Source organism: Lipophrys pholis (assembly GCF_963383615.2).
Source record: "Lipophrys pholis genome assembly, chromosome: 17".
Classification (NCBI taxonomy): domain Eukaryota; kingdom Metazoa; phylum Chordata; class Actinopteri; order Blenniiformes; family Blenniidae; genus Lipophrys; species Lipophrys pholis.
Window position 1 is genome coordinate 6,455,681 of NC_137643.1, and position 19,125 is coordinate 6,474,805.

The 19,125-nt window shown below is 39.5% G+C and overlaps 1 protein-coding gene across 1 annotated transcript in view; it reads right to left on the bottom strand.

Moving 5' to 3' along the window:
* The window catches only part of atp9b (ATPase phospholipid transporting 9B), a 44,006-nt gene that overhangs the window by 16,571 nt on the left and 8,310 nt on the right, over positions 1–19,125 (bottom strand). The window contains exons 5-14 of the mRNA XM_080484931.1: positions 18,418–18,526; positions 17,765–17,823; positions 16,915–16,966; positions 14,219–14,313; positions 10,486–10,566; positions 7,882–7,957; positions 5,969–6,045; positions 2,732–2,892; positions 2,074–2,216; positions 382–494 (exon numbers count right to left, since the gene is read on the bottom strand). Coding sequence (XP_080341057.1) covers positions 382–494; positions 2,074–2,216; positions 2,732–2,892; positions 5,969–6,045; positions 7,882–7,957; positions 10,486–10,566; positions 14,219–14,313; positions 16,915–16,966; positions 17,765–17,823; positions 18,418–18,526 — 966 coding nt within the window. The remainder of the gene's footprint in view (positions 1–381; positions 495–2,073; positions 2,217–2,731; positions 2,893–5,968; positions 6,046–7,881; positions 7,958–10,485; positions 10,567–14,218; positions 14,314–16,914; positions 16,967–17,764; positions 17,824–18,417; positions 18,527–19,125) is intronic.

Sequence of the window (19,125 nt, forward strand, 5' to 3'; positions counted from 1 at the left end):
TGCTGAAGGTCATTCCTGTACAGTCAGTGTAAAGATGCACCACGCCGGGACAGTGATGCTCTCATTATGAGCTTGTTGTAATAATGATCTGTAGGAAATGACTCATGAGCTCAACCTCCATAATCAGCTCTGCTGCTCATCCCACAAATGCATGTTCTTTACACATGTGGCACTATTAGAACAGGTTCTGCACTTTCCAACAGTATGAGGCTGATTAGCAAAGAAATAACCTCGTTTATAACTAATGTTTATAAATCAAACTAAAACTAAATAAAACATTTTTCTTTTTCCTATTTTTTTTGTTTGAATAATCATAAAGACTTGCCCATTCAGGTAGCCAGCAGAAGCCTTTCATCACCATACAGTAATGCGATTACTCACCTGTGCATATGACTGGATTATGTGGCTTTGTATCTCGTCCATGGTGTCCATGCCGTACGACACCGTGCCCAGGTGCAGCCGCTTGAACACCATTTCGTTTTGCGTCAGAGTTCCTGCAATTCAGAAGAACTATTTATTTTACACATTCAAGAGACGCCAAACTGGGAGAATATGTCAGCTCCACTTGACCTCGATTCTATTTTTCACTCAATGCTCAATCTGTAAGGAGTACTGAACATACAGCAATACAATGTTGTATTGATACTTGAAGTCATGCAGACGTCTCAAATTCCAGATATTTTGATAATATACGATCCAACATGTTTTAACATAAAAACCTACAATTTTAAATAAAACTCTCACATTCGCTGTGTTATGACGACGTAATGGAAGATTGTATAGTTTATTAATGAACATACTTACAATTTATGAATTACAGCTCTTCATCAACTCATCTAACACTGATATGTTTGCAATAAATATTAGTCAACTAATCAGCCTGATTGTTTTGCAAAGGTCTAATAAATACTGAGAAAACTCTTCTAATATCTACCAACTGCACCCCACATTGACAGTGTTCCTGTTTCTTACTTTTGGATAAAGAAAAACAAAATGCTCTTTTTTTTCTGTGTTATTTTCATCTTTCCGTTTTGTGGGCTCATAGTATACAAAATACAAGAGAAACTACAAATGAGCATCGACTTAGAATACATAATGGATATTTAACCCTTTATGGGACATTCGTTGAAAGTGGCGACATGCTATTGAGGACAAATAAATATGCCTAAGAGTTAAAACAAAGTTTATATTAAAAAAATGAGGGAAATGGCAAAAATGTTTTCAGTACACCAGCATGACAAATACAATTTCACCATCTCACACACACAGAAAGTGCAGTGTCTGTCCTGGAAGAACTGGCCTCAATGCATCATGGGACCTGCAGATTGGTGCGAGTGCCTTCTCTCACTGACTTAATCTCATTACCAATATGGACTGCATGTCCTCTCTGACTAACAAACAAGACGCAACATCGCATACAAAAACAGTGAGCGAGTCCCTAGAAAACAAAAATGGAAAGAAAAAAGAAAAAAGAAAAACTTTAAAAATGGGGGCAGCGGCTTTGTCTAATGGATGCATGTTGCCAGAACGTGTGCTGATAGAGCGTAAAGCTGATTAGAGGGCATCTAACGTCCAGAAACATTAGAGCCACAGGGTTAACCAATTCTAATGGATTGATCGTTTGCTCTTGTTTCCATGTGCTTTAACTACCAACCTGGATAAATAGGCTCCAAAGCTAATCTATTCCTACCTAGATCAACGGGGGAAGACAAAGAAGCATATTAGGACCACCGCAAGAGTTTATCACTCTGAGACAGTGTCTCGCATTAGTAAAGAGCAGCGATTTGTTACCCGAGGATCAGTCCATGATCGTGAAATGAGACAAGCAGAGAGAAACAAAGCCTGGAAATTCAGCTTTCAGATTTTGTCCGACTTATGTTCACTTCACTTTACAAACTTAACAGTCTGACTGAATCACTTTAGTTATCATTTTGTAGATTTAAATGGCCTGAATTAGATGCGTAGCAGTAGAACTTTGTTTTGCTTATTGTTAAATCCGCAATCTGCAATTTGTTTTTAACAAGAAATTTTGTTTTTTTATTGAATCAATTCTGCCAGTACGTAGACTCCTACCTGTCTTGTCAGTCAGCAGATAGACAAGACGGCCCAGTTCTTCAGGGATGGTGCTGGTTCTCACGACTGTACCGGGGATGTGTTCGTCTTTCATGATCATCCAGCCGTACGCAGACTTCCCCATGTCCAGGTTTACACGTAAGCTGCACAAAGAAAACACAAGTATAATCCACCAACTAAGAAGGTGCATCATGAAGATTATGTATATTCTAAAACATGGTCTCATACAGTGGAAAGATCATCGAATAAACTGAATGGTTTGGGTTTAAAAATCAAACCAGATTTATTATTCTGAGAGAACATCAACATATTTTTGGGGAAAACGTGCTGATTTCATATACCCACAACCCCTTTTCATGTAAACAAAGAGCAAAAATACATCACACATTTACAGTTTTCACTTGGAAACATTAAATAAAAGATGAAGCTTTAAAATGCAGATAACTTGTTGATTCACGTGTGTTCATGAAAACTACAAGAAGCCTCGACACAGGATTTAGTGTCTGATCTGTGAGTTAGCTTTTTATGGTTTATTGGTTCGAGGAGAATTGAGTAAAGAAGAAGTTCAATTTGTGTGAAAACACATCCTAACTGTGCAGCCATGTTCTTTCAAGTCACGACATGAAAGATCAAAACATTCCAAACAAGCACAAAGTACCTGATCGGGATGATGTAAGAGAAAAGCACAACAAATCGGAAGAGGTTGCGGAACCAGGGACCCACAAATCCTTGCAGCGCTATCATGACGACGGACAGAACCACCTGGGCGAGGAAGAGCGCCTTGGTGAGGCGGTTTAGCTCCAAGTCCAAGAGGCCGACCTGTAGAGACGAGAAGTCAAGAATCCCAACAATTAGACACAGAGAGAATGAATGACAGCGAAGCAGCAAAACCTGTCAAGTGAAATCTCATAAATAGCAAGTGATGTGTTTGTCATCTAATTTAATGCAGTGGGACAGATGTGTTTCCAATGAAAAGCACGCAGACAATTCATAAACAACCTCCAGAAAAGGTCTAGACTCCGAGTCGCATTGAGAAATTGTAAACATCTTCTTTCTTTTCTGACAACTCATACTAGAGACGCCTCTTTGTCAGTCCCCCATCTGCTCCACAAACCCTCCAATATGCTACACAGAGCAGAAACAAAGCCAATGGAAAAGATTCTTGGCTGCAGGCTTTTATCATGCAAAATGTGTGTATGGCATAAATAAGTTTATTGGTGGTGCAAACTAGTAACTGCATTATTGTCATGCTGGAGTATTATCTCTCAATGCACAGAAGGTCAAAAGGCCTCAATAATGGGAGGAAATTCCCATATTGAGATGGTGCCCTGGAAAAAAAAAACTGACAAAAAGGGGGGGGTTAGAATTGTCTTTTATTTTTCGAGTGTATCTCCCAGCCAATGGAGCATGTGGGAAAAAGATGTCAAATAAAGAAGCGTCCTTCCCCTTTTCTGGCAGTGCTCACAGCAAAGCCCTGTACACAGAGGCCTTTCATCTGACGCACCACGCTTACAAAAACAGCAGAACATAACATCTCTCCTCCCTCAAATAAAGGAACGGCTCTGAAAAGGAGGGGAGGGGGCAGGCACATATAAAAAGCAGCAGAATTCCTCCGGTGCCTAAAACCCCCACCAAACCATTCCCCTGAGGACTGGGAGAGCTGGGAGAGCAGTGTGACTGATTTATCAGTGGCTGGTAAACTCCCAGTAGCAAAGTGCGGGAAAGGGAAGGGCATAGGGGGGGGCAAGCGGGTGGGTATCTCCCCACCCCAGTGCCTCACTACATGGTTCATGGTTGAGCTATTGAGAAAAATAGCAGGTTTGGGTGGATTAAAATGAAGAAAAATTAAGACAGAGAGCACAGTGCATGCCTGAAAAGCAAAGGATCCCCTTCTACTTGAACAATGGCCGGTCTAAATTTTCCAAGCCTTGCTGGGGATCAGATGAAGTCATTATTCATTCAGTCAAGGGTGGAAAAAGGACTCAATTACCTCAACCTAAAGATGCTATCAATGAATAAAAGTGCATATTTTACTCCATTCATCTCCACGCCATTAAAACTGAAAGGAATGATTCGATCTGCCTGTGTGGCTTGTATTTGAGCATGTGTGTGAAATCTGATGAAGGACCGCAGCCGCGGGACATGAATATTCATCCACATAGAGCAAAGTATATCCGAATTCACTCAGTTTGTGTATTGTCAATGCTTGTGAGACGGGTAAATAAAGAAAGTGAACAAGATAAAATGAAGTTGATCTTTGAAATGAAAGGGAACTACTTCACTTTTCGATTTTTTTTTCAGAGCAACTCGTTGTGAGAGACGTGTGTGAAAAGCAGAGTATTGGAACTTGGCTGCACACTTCAAACAATCTTTATTGAAAAGCAGCCTGTTGTCAAACGACATTGTTCTCTCTCCTCACTCAGACGGCGATCTGTCTAACAATACTGCGACAAAGAGCGAATCCATGTCTGACGTCCTGTCAGATTGATCAAGTGCGGGCATTGTCCTGGAAGGTGTCACAACAGATTATATGAGGCCAAAACGTTCTTGCGACTTTAGCCGCACTGTATTGACTTTCTCCCCCAATCTCCAGTCTCCATATTGGCACTTCTGACATCATCTCCTTGAAATATTGAATTCCTCTCAGCTGTCAGGCTTACACAAAACACCGGCCCACCATTCGACCGGCCACATCAGCGTTCTTAATAAAAGATACGGGTGTCAAAACCAGCACTGCAGTAGGGAAGGGCCGGCACTGCGCTACGGAGAGCTTTACAGGTGCGGACAGCTTGAAGTCATGAGTAACTTTGTATTTAAAAGTCGTGTGATCAAGCCAAAATATCACATCTGAGATCCTGCTGACTCCTGGCTCTATCAGTTGCCCCGCGTCTATCTGTTAAAATCTTATATTTAGCATCAAATTTTCATTAATCTCCTCAATCTGGGGGACAAAACGCTCGATGGGGATTCTGCTGGATTAACTTTGTGCTGAAAATGTCATTTAAATCCTTGGTTAATTTCCCTTTTGGTTAATTAGCAACTGGTGCTGACCTTTCGCATTGACAGGTCCAACTTTATCTGGAAAGTCAAGGTTAAAAAATCACCTTGCTGAGGTGATTGATTAGTGATCGGAGGGGAGAGGAGAGGAGGAATCCTGAGGAGAAACTGGGACAGATGTTACTTTATGTGAGATGTTTTGCCCTCTGCAGCTTTTAGAAAACATGTAATTGGATAGCTATACAATAATTGCTTTTTCAGTGCTTTAGGAAACGTTGCAACGTTTAAAAAAAATCTAAATATCAATGTTTCTTCTAAAACGAGGGTTATATCAGACTTTAATATAATAATCAAAGATGCTATTAATTGGACAGATTTATAAGTAAACTGATAAAATAATTTCCAAAAAGATTTTCTTATTTGTTTTTTTAAATAAACCGATAACATTATTCTGTCCCAACTATAAAAACAATAAAGAATTACTGCTTTTACAAGTTCTTATTAAAATTCAAATAAGACTATATTTCAAAACTAATTTGTAGCATTTAGTAAATACTTTAAGGACTTTTAAGAAAATTCCAGGTATTATAGGACACATTTTAATACATGGCGTATGTTGGGATGATTTATAAGAAGATCTATAGATAATGAAGCTAATTAAACAAGAACTATATGATGTCAGGATGAACTGCGTCTACACTTCTGAAACATATTTTATGTAGATATGTCTCACACAATGGGTAAACCTTTTAAAAAAACTGCACAATTTTATGCTTATCTGCCATGTCTTGATGATTCTGGGGAAATGTCGAGTAATAATAACAATCTGAAGCAGAAAAAAAGTCTTAAATCACACCTTCTTTTTGCAGGAAAACAGAAAAAAGTATCAAGTCTTCACCTTGTTCTTGGCAAAGGACGTGTTCAGTACGCTTCTGGTCTCTTTGCCTGTGTAGATCACCACCCCGATCACCGTGCCTGCCAAAGATAGAGAGCAGGAAAGTAATGCTGCTCATTAACTGAACCTCAGCCCCACCGTCTCACACAATACAACCACACACATGCATGCACACAAACACACACAGCCGCACACACACTCATCTTGGTCAAGTAAGATGAACTGCATGGGAGGAAACACAATAAGGCTGAGCCGAGGCAGTTTTGTCTCATTGCCACTCAAGCCAACAGACAGGAGTTTAATACGCTCAGACTCTGAGGGCCTTCAGCCACCCTATGGAAGCTCATAAAACCCGATCAATACTCTGCCATCTTTATTTGCCAATTCATTACAGTGGCCTTATTACAAAGGATTAATGAGTCATTAATATTAAATGAGCTTAATGGGAGAGCAAAGGCACTAATAAACCTAAATACAGCCCTCTGAAATCCCTGAACTATAAAAAATGGCAAGAAAGTTAAAAATGGGTCGAAAACAAAACAAGGAAAGTGAAGTGCGGTCGGTCAAAAAGAGAGCGAGGAAAGAGAAGAGTGGTTACAGAACCGGAGAAGAAAGGTGATGAATTGCTCTCGTTGACTTCTAACTCCAGGAATATTGAGCGGTGTGACAAATGGTGTGTGTGGCTCAGCATGTGGTGGGGGGGGGGGGGGGGGGGGGACTTTAATTTGAATATGCCAGCCACCAATTCTCTTGTCACAGCTGGACTGCGGCCCGTAGCCGAATGAATACACAGCGATCCGAGCCAGTTCAAGAGCCCCGAACGCTTCTGCATTAGAGAGAAGTGCCTGTCAAGAAGATCCCGGTGAGGAACAATGACATTCCCAAGAAGAGATGATGTAAGGGGTCCAAGTCAGGTTTTATGTCCCGTGTGTGTGTGTGTGTGTGTGTGTGTGTGTGTGTGTGTGTGTGTGTGTGTGTGTGTGTGTGTGTGTGTGTGTGTGTGTGTGTGTGTGTGTGTGTGTGTTCTGGTCAAGGTCAGGCCAGAGAGGGAGAGCAACACCGCAAATCGATGTGTGGCCATCAGTGGCGGCATCGCAAACACTCTCAACTGACACAACCGTTTCTGTGGGGAATCGCTGAGTTGGAGCGAGGGAGGATTACCTCAGCTGCGGGTTTTCTTCGAGTTCTTCACACACTCAGAGCACAATTAAAGCCAACGTGAGGTTTAATGCCAGGAATATGTGGAGCACAATATTCACGAACAAAACCTGGTGTTTGAGGGCTAAATCATTAAATGCTCATGCATGTACACTTTTTTCTGAGAGATATTTACCCTGCTGAATGCAATTATAGTGAGAGGGAGTTTTTGACAGTAAACGTGGCTGTACAACCACTTTTCTATTGTATCTTGAATTTTCCGTCCTCTGAGCTGTAGCTTCTGAAAAGTTTTAATGAACAGATTCTCCACAAAATAAAATATTGTCCTGGGCGCATATGGATAGGATGATGGAAACGTTCTTTAACCCTTTGTAGAGCATGAACTGAAATTGGATTACTTTGATATGAATTACTTTAATATCATAATTTACAATGCAAGGATGCTGTTGGATAACTCGATAGATTTTTAAGTGAGTATTTCTGCCATGCGAGAGAATATAATCCATTGGAAAGTGTGAATATCAGACATATCTCAAAATGCATAAGAGAGATATAAGTGAATTTCTGTAAATGTTACAACAACCCTCTTACCACATCGGCGATCGCTCACTACTGTCCAACAATACAACGTGTTGTTTGTAAACAGGCCAGCCACATTAATCATGGAAGATTTTCTCAGATCAACACTTATACACCTATAAACACTACTGCAGGTTTGGAAGTAACAAACAGACTTGAAAAAGCCAAAACGCACTTACCAGATGCAACAACTGTGCTGGCCCAAAGAGTGTTTTCAATACTCAGACTCTCGTGAATCTGTGGATCTGTGTCTTCCTACGAGAAAAGAAAAAGGAAAAGGAATCTTGACCGCCGATATGTGGCAGAAGGACATCCAAAATACATGGAAAAATACACTTCAAGTCCGAGCTGTTCATGTTTGTTTGCCTCTTTTTATGCATACCAGTTGGGAAGTAAAACAGAAAACTCTTGAGAGACACCAGCTTGAGAGAAACACCTCAACAGTGTGAATTTACGTCTGCAATTAGTCAGCTTCTGACAAGAACTGCTCACTGAGGGCCTGAAGCACACAGGTGAAATACAAGCTGGATTTCACAGCAACAAATAAATCTACTTTAACATTTAAATCTAATCCAGGCTGAAAAAGACGAGCTATGATTTTTTCACCAAACCAAACCATTAAAAGCTCTTTGAGTAATTGTCAAAGTGTAGATTGTTTGAGATTCACATGACTGATATTCACTTGTGTAGGTGCTGATTGTGAAGTGATTCTGTCACATTTATCCAGCTCTAACTTCTTCACTACTAAATTACCTGTGATTAAGACTGTGTGGGAAAATGTTTTTTCCTACAGTACAGTACATTTGTTTTGTATAGTTTTGCCTTTTAATCCAAAGTTGTTCTGCGTTTATTCACTCCAAAAATGTTGATGACAACAAATTTAACTAGGGATACATTTGGCATTTGAAAACATTTTCAATGGAATCTAATTTGACTGAAACAATTCACATTTCATTCAGTTTTATGCCTGAAACAGAAAGGAACAAAGAGCCCAGTACTTCACATGCAGGTAACTGTTTAACCTGAGTGGGTTCAAATTAAGCCTTTTGATTATCCATTGTTGCATCTACAGCAGAACTGGGCAATTAGTTTTCCCACGGGGGGGCCACACAAAAAAACGAGGACTTGAGTGGGGGGCGGAGTCAAACTCTAATAAATTCTGTTCAATAAGACTATATAGTATCACTTATTTAAAGCCGACCTGTTACAGAAGTTTAACAAGCTACTGTTCCTGATCTACACTAGCTGTATGTGATCGGAGGAAAAAGGCATGTTTAAAGAGTTTATTTTCAAAAGTGTGAAGTAAAGAGAGCTCAGTGTTTTACAGATGGGAGGGTTGATGACTCTGCTGGTTAGAATAATGCCTCTGATAAGCTAAACAACAAAATCTGCAGTGAAGCTTAAAGAAATATTAAAGCTCCATTTTTAATTCGTCGTCATTGATGACTATTTGATACACTGCTTGTGATTTTTAAATTATTTTAATGAATGTAATTTTACTGAGACCTGTATAATCCTACAATTTATTACTGTATATATTTTTGTTGGGGGGGAAAAAAAAAATTAAGAATTAAAAAACAAACCAGGCTCTGTTTGCATGAGAATGCAAAAAAAAATATTGAAAACGGTGTAGTAATAATAGGATCAAAAGGATGGATGTGGTCTTTTGTAATGTACCCACAGTATGATGCAAACATTTAAGCACTTCATCTAAAGTAAATTGGTTCAGTATTTTAAGCTTCAAACAAAACAAAACAAAAGTAATGTGAAAGGTGTTTCATTGAGAGGAAGTGAAGTTTTGATACTGCATTATCTTTATCTATCCATCGGCTGCTTCAAAAAAAAAAAACTGTGTAGAGAGGGCACGTAGCTGAGATTTTACTGATAAATAAGCCCCTGGGGAGCCTCTTGTTTCAGCCCCCCCCACACCAGCCCCCCCGTCTCACCCTGTCTCTTAAATAAAGACGAATGCTGAAAAAAGGCTGGAGTCGGGAGTGCAGAGTCAAGGCTCCAGTTTCGTCTCAAATTGCCAGCCTGATATGATAATTATGATACCTAAGCACCCACATCCTGTCAATCCACTCAAACATGGGAAGAGGTGCATGAAAAATAAATGGCAGGTTGCTGGATGCTTGACCGCGCTGACATTGGCATCACACTACGGTGTTCATAACTGCAGAGGGTCTCAATACACACCACAGAAACAAAGCCACCATATCCGTCTCGGGGGTGGGGGGATAAAAAGGAGCCCTCATAAATAGGTAAGTTCATTTGCTGCGGATCTGTGGGAACCCATTTTTTTTTCCCATCCTGCTCAGACTAAAAGCACACGCTATGCAAAGGAAGGCCGCGGAGGATGAATGAGCGCAGGAAGTGCTCGCTCACTAAGCCTGGTGTGTGGCCAAGAGTGAAGACGGACCACAAAGCCCCCCTTTGTACTGGAGCTCTCCTCTCTGTGGGGGCTTCGCTAATCTGCTATTAATAAAAAAAAAAAAAAAAAAAAAAAAAGAAAGAAGGAAAGAGAGAAAGAAAAAAAATCACTGAGCAACAAGCAAGACGGGATGGATAGAGCTGGAGCTGCGAGAACCTGCCTGTGATGTAAGAGGCATGCCTGCTGGAGATAACAACAGGCCCAGATGGACACACAAGACCTCATTGTTGTCACTTGTCAACACATTGCAGTGATACACATCTTCCATGTCAATCCACTTTCTATAGAGAAAAATCTGCATGTGTTTGAGATTTGTTTTACAGGTTATAAATATGTCAATGAGATACTGCACCCTGGTGAAATTCCCCTCGAAGCTGTGGATGTCCAGCTGAGGCTTCTGGGCGTAGACGTAGGCGCTGATGGAGAAGAGGTCCTGAGACGAGAAGACAACAAACGAAAAGGCTGAATGGCTTTATTGCGACTGACATTCAAAAATTAAACACTGGCTCTTTTAACCGAGACATCTGCGTGAGTAACACTTCAGAAAAAACATGGCTGCTGACAGACATGCAGGGTTCCCTCCAGAAGACTGGCCTCAGGGATTTCTTCTTCCACTGACACGGTTTTAATCGATCACGTTGACACATTTATTTGTATCATATCATTTTCTTAACTCACTGTGCAGAATGTCCATATATGATACCATTTTAGACTGTTTTCCAGATTGATTTATCAAAAAAAAAAAATAATTTTAATTAAGATAAACAAGTATTTTTAGATGTGGGTTTATCCGGGGGGAAAAAAAGACAAATGGAAATCAACAAATTAGTCTACATTACTAATGCTGATGACCACACTGAGGAGTGTCACATGAAAAGGAGAAATCCAGGTGCAAATTAATGTACGTGTGATGTCAAACAAAGTGTGTTCATGACTGTGTACAATAGACCCCGTATTCAAATAAACCTGGAGACGTGTCGTTCATTTGCTTATTCTAAACCGTTTTGAACAATGGAAGCAGCTCATCGGGACAGAGAAATGAAAGATAGTGGATTTATTTAAAGGACATCCCATTTAGACATCGTTTGTCAGAGGGTCTGATAAAAAATATAATTAGATACGACAAACCAACAAGGTAACGTAAATAAATAAATAAAATTGCAAACCATAAATACATATTGCTCTATCTTTTCCACCTCCAGCCCTCCAGACAGAACTACCATTGTGTTAAAGCAACAGTGTGGGGAAACACTGTGCAAATGATGACTTTGTCTATGTTTACACTGCAGGCAAAAGGAGCCCGTATCTGACATTTTTACTCATATGTGACCCACAATCACATTTTTAAGGTGTTCTGACAAGCACAAGTCATATTTTTAGATATCTAATGTTTTTTCCAATACAACTTCGGTCCCAGTCACATTTTATCCAACGTCGTTGTCATTAAAGTATGACAGGGATCATAATTCTGTGCTGTGTGCAGGAAATTACAAGTTTGTCCACATCGGCACACACATCTTGAACAGAGGTAGCAGCCGTTGCTCCACAAAGTGTCGTCCTTAAACTGTGTGCTTTTCTATTCTACTTTTCCTCTTCACTTTATCATTTAGTCATAATTTTGTCAACACGTCGACACGTGCAACTTACATATTTACTTCTTTGCACTCATTGTGCGTGTGTCTCCTGCATTTTTGCGTCAGTTTCAGGGGTGTACTCTTCTCAGAGGAGTCTGCTGGCGCTCATTTAAAAAATAACGTGAACAAAGAACTCAAAAACAAAAACATCACCTCGTCAAAGAAATTTAAATTGAGCATTAAGATTTTCTGTGTGAGCCAACAAATCAGCTCTTACACAGACTCAACATTCTGATTGTTCACAAAAACAACCTCAAGACGTCAGAGTAAAAAAAAAAAACTTAACCAACGGTCTTCATTCATCCGTTTCACTCAGTCATCCTGACACGTAAGACATGCAGCCTGAAGCCCATCGAGGACCCAACACCAGCCTTTTCCAGTCATGGTGGAACAAAATTGATTGTAAATATTAAATTATTCAGACAAGCATGCATGCATGCCGCCTCTGCAGCTGCCAGCAGCCCTAAGCCGCACTGAGATAGTGTTCTCAGGGCGAGAACATGGGCAGAGCGGCTAAAGACGAGCAGGGAAGATTATTTTACCGAAGCCCCAATGGAGGGTAATGTTGCTCCAGCATTTATCCAGACAAAGGCGAAGCTTGTTGCAGTTTCCTGAACATCCAGAGATCAGAGTGAAGCCCATCATTGTGTCTGAAGCAAAGATTGTGAAGCTTTATGCATTGATGGACTTTTGTTTGGTTCTGTGCCTTCATTGTTCCTCTTTCTTCTCACTAATGTTGATGTTATTGTTTAAGTATTTATTTTTCCCTGTAGACTGCGGAACTAAATGACACTCTTGAGATTATCAAAGGTGTCTGAGTCATTCTTGCCATTTTACGAGTTTTAGCTTGAGCACATCGTCCAGTGGACGGATCAAATAAAAGGGGGAGTGCTTATTCTATTCAAGGGTGTACTTTGATGACAGCATAAAATAAACAAATGAGATCTTCCAGTCCCTTTAAAGAGCACTTACACAGTTCAGCTCCGTCTCGTTTCCTCGTGTGGAAATTCGACATTTTATTGTAGGTCTTCACTTTACTACATTTACTGCTCTCACGAACAGACCCAACATTTGTGGCAATCATGGAGACCAAACAAGGAAGTAACTAAAAACCTCGACGTTTATTAAACCAAACTGAAGAAGTTGCAACTACAGACATACAGATGCTACATGAAAGAAAGAGGAGAGAGCCATAAAATCCAGCAATGGGGCAGAGCCCAGGTGAGCTGCGTCAGCTGACAACCCTCCTACATCAGCGGGCTTTGACGCCTTCAGGACTGTGGGAGGGGCGAAGCAACAGCTGAGAAATGACCGCCGCTGCTCCCGATGCATATATAACACCAGAAACTGATAAGAGCACCTGGGGGGTGGATCTGTTAAGCAGTAGTGAGTGACTGTCAGAGGTCAGGACGGAGGACAAAACCTTATTATTTTAAGTCTGAAATCAAGATTAAAAAAAGAAAAAAAAAAAAAAAAAAAAAAGGGCAATAAAATCCAAAACATGACAGTAGAATTTGATAACTGATGGTGGTTTAGACTAATGTCTGACCTGCGTGAAATAAAGCAGATTTAAACTGTTCAGGACACATTGCTTTAATAAAAATCTGCTTATGAACATATATATTGCTACCAAGTAATGCATTTGGTCCTAACATATGACAACCCTGCTTTTTAGAGTTTTATAGACCAAATCTTGTTTTAAAGAAGACTTGAATTTAATTTTGAAACGGGACCAAGGGTGTGGCTAACAAGCGCAAAAGTTTCTTCATTACATACAGTCTTATGAACATTGCAAGACTATCGCCTCTGCCATACTCAGTCTCACCTGCTCCTTGCTGGTTACCACACAGCATCAACATCAGATTGTTGTATTTGTTTCATAGTTATTGTTACTCTACCTTATCATGCCATTTCCCACTTTATTATATTGAGTTATTGTTGGCTGATTCAACAGATTCTTGAATAATCCAACATCCTACATGTGTGCAAATTGATCTAATTGACTCTTGAAACAATACTGGAGTTTGGAGAAATCCTGCAACACTCTAAATAACAGTCTCTTATCTTGTATTAAACATGATCTCCAACTAAGCATACACAATTCTTGCTCTATTTTCAAATGTCCTGAAACCTAATAGAGACGTCCACAACTCGATCATCAAATAGCCTGCTGAAACTTTAATTCTCTGATCACATTAAGTGGCAACAAAAAAAAAAAAAAAAAGCCATCAAGTGGACTTAAATCTGCAGTGTTGAGTATCACCTCCAGTTAAAGAAAGCTGCCGTCAGGTTCAGATTGTTCCTGCTGTCCGTCATCAGTGATTAAGTTTCCATCACAGCACAGACGGCTGATGAGCTATGCTTTTAGTGATAACACAACACTCATTCACTTACTGGCAGACACTTCGGCTGATACCAGAGGTTCACTGAATCGTAATGTATCCTACTTACCCCCACTGCTGGCAGCCGCTGCGTGCATCCAACGGCAACTTTCAGCTTCCAGTCGGTTTCTCCATCCAGCTGATCGGTTCGGATGAAGCACGATCCTGAAAACACGCACACAAATAAAAGCTGTCAGGACGGTTGTGTTTTCTCTGTGAGGCACAATCGTTTGTTCTCCGCTTGGTCCTGTTGTTTTTGTATCTATGTTCGTCTGCTAGCTGGGCAATTGTTTCTTACCATCACAATCTATGTAGTTTTTGAGTGTCACCTCTTTGTCACATTTAAACTGTTAAATATCAGAATTGAACCATCAACCGCCATTAAAATCACCTTTTTTTTCCCACATCCACCACTGAAAAAAAAAAATGAAAACAATGTTTTTGACAGTAATTTTACATTTTTCGGCCGAATTTGTCATGAAATTTGGGGAAATTAAAGACTAAATTTCAGCCCTTGGTCCCGCTGACCTCTACGATGAGCCTTTACAAATAAATTGGCGTCCTGTAATTTAATTCTGTAATGTGGTTTTAACGTCTAGTTACTAACACCTTCAAGTCAGAATGATTAAAGTGGTCCAAATCTATTTACTGACTTATTCAGATGCGTCCGCCCCTGAGATTTAGAATACAGAGAACTTAATGTAGTTCATTTAGGACTTTGAATTGTTATTGTGATTGTTTAAGTCACAATAATAATAATAAGAAAAACAACCAAGGTTTTGCTCTCCCAGAGTTTTATCACAGTTTAAATTTCAAAACATAAATCCTGTAATCGACAGCATTTGGCTTTTCTTAATGTTATATTTTGTGTTTTTTCATTTTTTAATGTTTTATATCATATATTGACTTATATGTAGCATTTCTGCTTTTTCTGATGTTTTTTTCTGATGGCGTTGATTTTTTCCTCTATTATTATTATTCTAGTGCTATTAAAATATTAATGTATTGTTATACTTATCTGAGGCTTTTATTGCAGACAAAATGTTTTTGTTATTATGTTATTGTCATTATTAGTATAAGCAGTCATATTATCAATCGTATTTATATGACAATTTTTTTAAGACCTTTTTTTTTTTTTGACTTTTCTGAATATACAGATGCTGGATTACTATTATTTATTATTTCAAGATTTTGTAAGGATATACCAGTATTTCAGAGGACTGATTGTGTACACATGTATCGTCAGAATTGGGATATTTTATTTAACTACTTGCATTTTGGCACAAAAATTGACATAAAAAAAAATATCAATAAATCATTTTACAAATTTCAAAAAAACATGGGTGTTGACAGGGGAGTAAATTACCCTGCTGAGACTGTGGAGGACGTTTTGTCATCATATCAAAGATTATAAATTGGAGAGAAGCTTTTACAGCTTTGTTGTGTTTATGCTCACGATTTCACAAACTATTCAGCCTCAAACTTGTCATTGTGTAGATTTATCAATTTATAGTGTTCTCAAGGACACGCAGAGAAAAAAAATTGATTGTGCGAGTGAGAAGGCTCGGGAAAATTACAAAGTGGGAGGTCTGTAGTGGTTCAGGTCATCCTGTGCTAGTGTGATTCATTTTTGTCAAAATATTAAGTTTTCAATTGTACAGACTGCAGCACCAATATAAAAGGATGTGTAAAAACTCCTGCCAGAGAACGATGGTGATGCAGACTTTTAGGTTAGACAGAATATATATATAGGTCATCCTTTCTTTTCAGATTAAAATTCTAAAAGAAGTTGTAGTTTTAAACAATAAACAGCGCAGTTTATGGCACTGTTTTGGCTAAGCCTAAAGAGGTCACACAAACACTTTCATATCACAACGAAGCAATGAAGCGAACACGGCTTCCTGTGTCTACTAATTGTCTTCCTGTAATAAATCAGCATACCAATGTCCACGATCCATTATTACAGGGCCTGTAGCACAATGCAGAGCATCTGTGGCTGCTGCGGACACCACAGGGCCTGATAAAAGTTGAGCGGTGGTGACCTATATTGATCTGAGGTAATATTACATATGAAACTGATGGATGAGAGCAAATATCTGACAGAGAGGGTAAAGGGCAACTATAAACCATCCCTGGAGGGTTAAGTATGATGGAAAACATTAACACAAGGAGGGTGATTCATGCTTTCCCTCTGCTGCAGTGGCAGCTCAGATGTGTGTGTGTTAGTATGAGTAGTGAAAGACGAAATATACAAGGCGTGTGTGTGTGTGTGTGTGTGTCTGTGTGTGTGTGTGTGTGTGTGTGTGGGACAAAGACATCAACAACTCCCTGCCAAGCATATTGACATATCAGAGATTGATGGAAATGATGTCCTCAGAACATTTCCTCCTGGTGCCCCTCAGAAAAGAGCCAGGATCTGACGCAGCTCATTGATTAATTGGAATTTGCATCATCAGTCACAGGAACAATGTACGGTAAATCATATGAATCACAGGGGTGACTTGATCCGATGATGTCAAAGGACTGGAGTGTGTGGAAAAGTCACATTTCTCACACCGATGATCTTGACACAGTTCGTTAAAGTGCCATGGGGCAAACAAAGTTCAACCCCAAGGCATCCTAATGCATGCTGTGGTATTATTACCAATTGGACTAGTATTTATTACAACAGCTTCAGTCACTTTGTCTTTAAAAAAATCCCATTTCTTAATCATCCTGTGTTCAGCTCTTCACTGATACAGTTACACCAGCAGTTTGTCAGCTCACCAGTTTTCTCAGACGTTCTCAGGAATATCATGTCTGCAGGAATCCTCTGGTTCTACAAACACAAAGACAAAACAACAACACACATGCAAATTTGTGTTATCGAGAGCCGTGACAAAAGACCTTTGAATCCACCTGAATAATTCAACAAGGTCGATACCTTGACCAGCCAGAAAAAGGAGAAACAGATGCTCTTTTTTTAAAGTCAGTCTGATGCACTGGAACCAAACACAACACTTTACAGGAGGATTTCATGTGGACTGAGCTCTGGATCAAGATCAGAGTTTTACTACTGGAGGTGCATAAATGTACTGAAAATGTTTGTATTTTACCAAGAATGTTAGTCTAGTTACCAGCCAAATTATCTGATCGCCCCTCATATGAAAGTATAAGGCAAAAGGAGCTTTATTTTTATTCTATCAGAATGTAATTTTATTTCTTAAGACTAATTTTTCATCAGAGCAGCTGATGTGGACGCTTAAAATAAAAAACCTTCGACAGTGTTTTGATACAAAAACGATCCTGCTCAGCCCACAACATATCCAACTGCAGTGATTAAGTGAAATTCTGTGTGTTCGATTGTTCAAGCGGTTCCACAGGGATAAAAACTCGGACTGGTTGTTTGCACTGTTCAAATCCACAGTGCAGTTCCATTCAGGTGTTTATGTTTTAAGGAAACAAGTCAACAAATTAAAATGCTCCCTAAATCCTCATCTTTCTCATGTGTAAATCTGAATGAAATCTGAGAAGTGACTAAGTAATACAGTAGTGATTTATCAGTGATAATAGTATAGAGTAGACTTTTTTAAATCAGATCAAAAAAGATTTGTTGATTCAAATGTCAAAGTTTTACCTTCTCAACAATGATCAGGTCTCCAACTTGTATGTCTGAACTTTTCACTTGGATTTTACCTGAAAGAAAAAAAAAGGGGGGGAAAATGAGACAAAACAAGAGAAAGTACCCTCAAAATAACCTCACATTAAAATGAGACTCTTCATGTGCTATGAAATGATATGCAAATATTGATTTCTGGCACTTGGAAGTGACGCTGACTCCTAAAACCACAGGCCACTTTTCACTACTGTTCTTCTCTTTCTCTTTCACCTTCTGACAGATTGATTACCTCCAGGACGATAATGTAATACCCTTCTGTTTCCATCTCTGCTCTGAGGCTGGGACAAATACAATGGCACTAAGGGTCACTCTCAATTATACCGCCTCAATATCCGCTACGACCCTTCTTCTTCTTTTACTGTGCTCGTGAGTGCACGACACTGTCTGCACACGCAGAACCACACAGTGGGTGTGAAAAGCTCCAACCTTGGCCACGGTCATAGATATCACTCGGGGGGGTTTCACCGCACATCCAACACAGAGGACGGGTCTCACATCATACAGTCCAGAGAAATCTTGAGAACATAATCAATGCAATTACAGTGAGGGGAACGACTCCCGCTGTTATCAAGAAAGCCAAGCGTTTGAGGGGACGCGCTCGTTCCACTCACCTCTCACTGTGAGTTTGCTGTAGAGCTGAGAGTTCATCTCTTTGTCCCGTTGGCATCGTCGCACTTCGTCCACGGCCTCCCGCACCATCGTCACAGCCAACACGAAGCCCTGAGTGCCAAGAACAGCTTCGTTAATGCCAGAGCCGCCGACAAACAGAGCAGGATTTCTCTGAAACCGACTGTCACCACAGGTGGTAAGAGTGCACACACGGCAGTGAACGAAAAAATAACGTGAACAATCAGAACTGAAGGAAGGATATTTCTAAGAGGCCGCATTAAATAATAGAAAGACTATTGAGGACTGAGCATTTCAATAACTTGAAATATAATGAAAACGTTCAATTTCCAACCATGAAACTCCCACACATATAAAGTGAAATATTTCCAGCCTTTTTTATTTTACTCTTGATTATTTTAGGTTATAAGACACAAAAATCTGAAATCCATAATCTCATATGAGAATATTTTATAAGATCAGACGTTTACAGTCTATAAGTGTCACAATAAAAATGTTTAAAAAAAAGCTTACTTTATATATTGTCATTGTAGAAATAACTAACTTTTCAATGATTTTAGATTTTTTTAACTGAATCTGTCAACAGTTGATCAAAAATCTGTGTGTTCAATGGCTTTAAGGTTTAGTTGCATCTATTTTGTCTGACAAATGTGACTCGAATTAAAAAATATTTACATGGCAAAGACTAATAA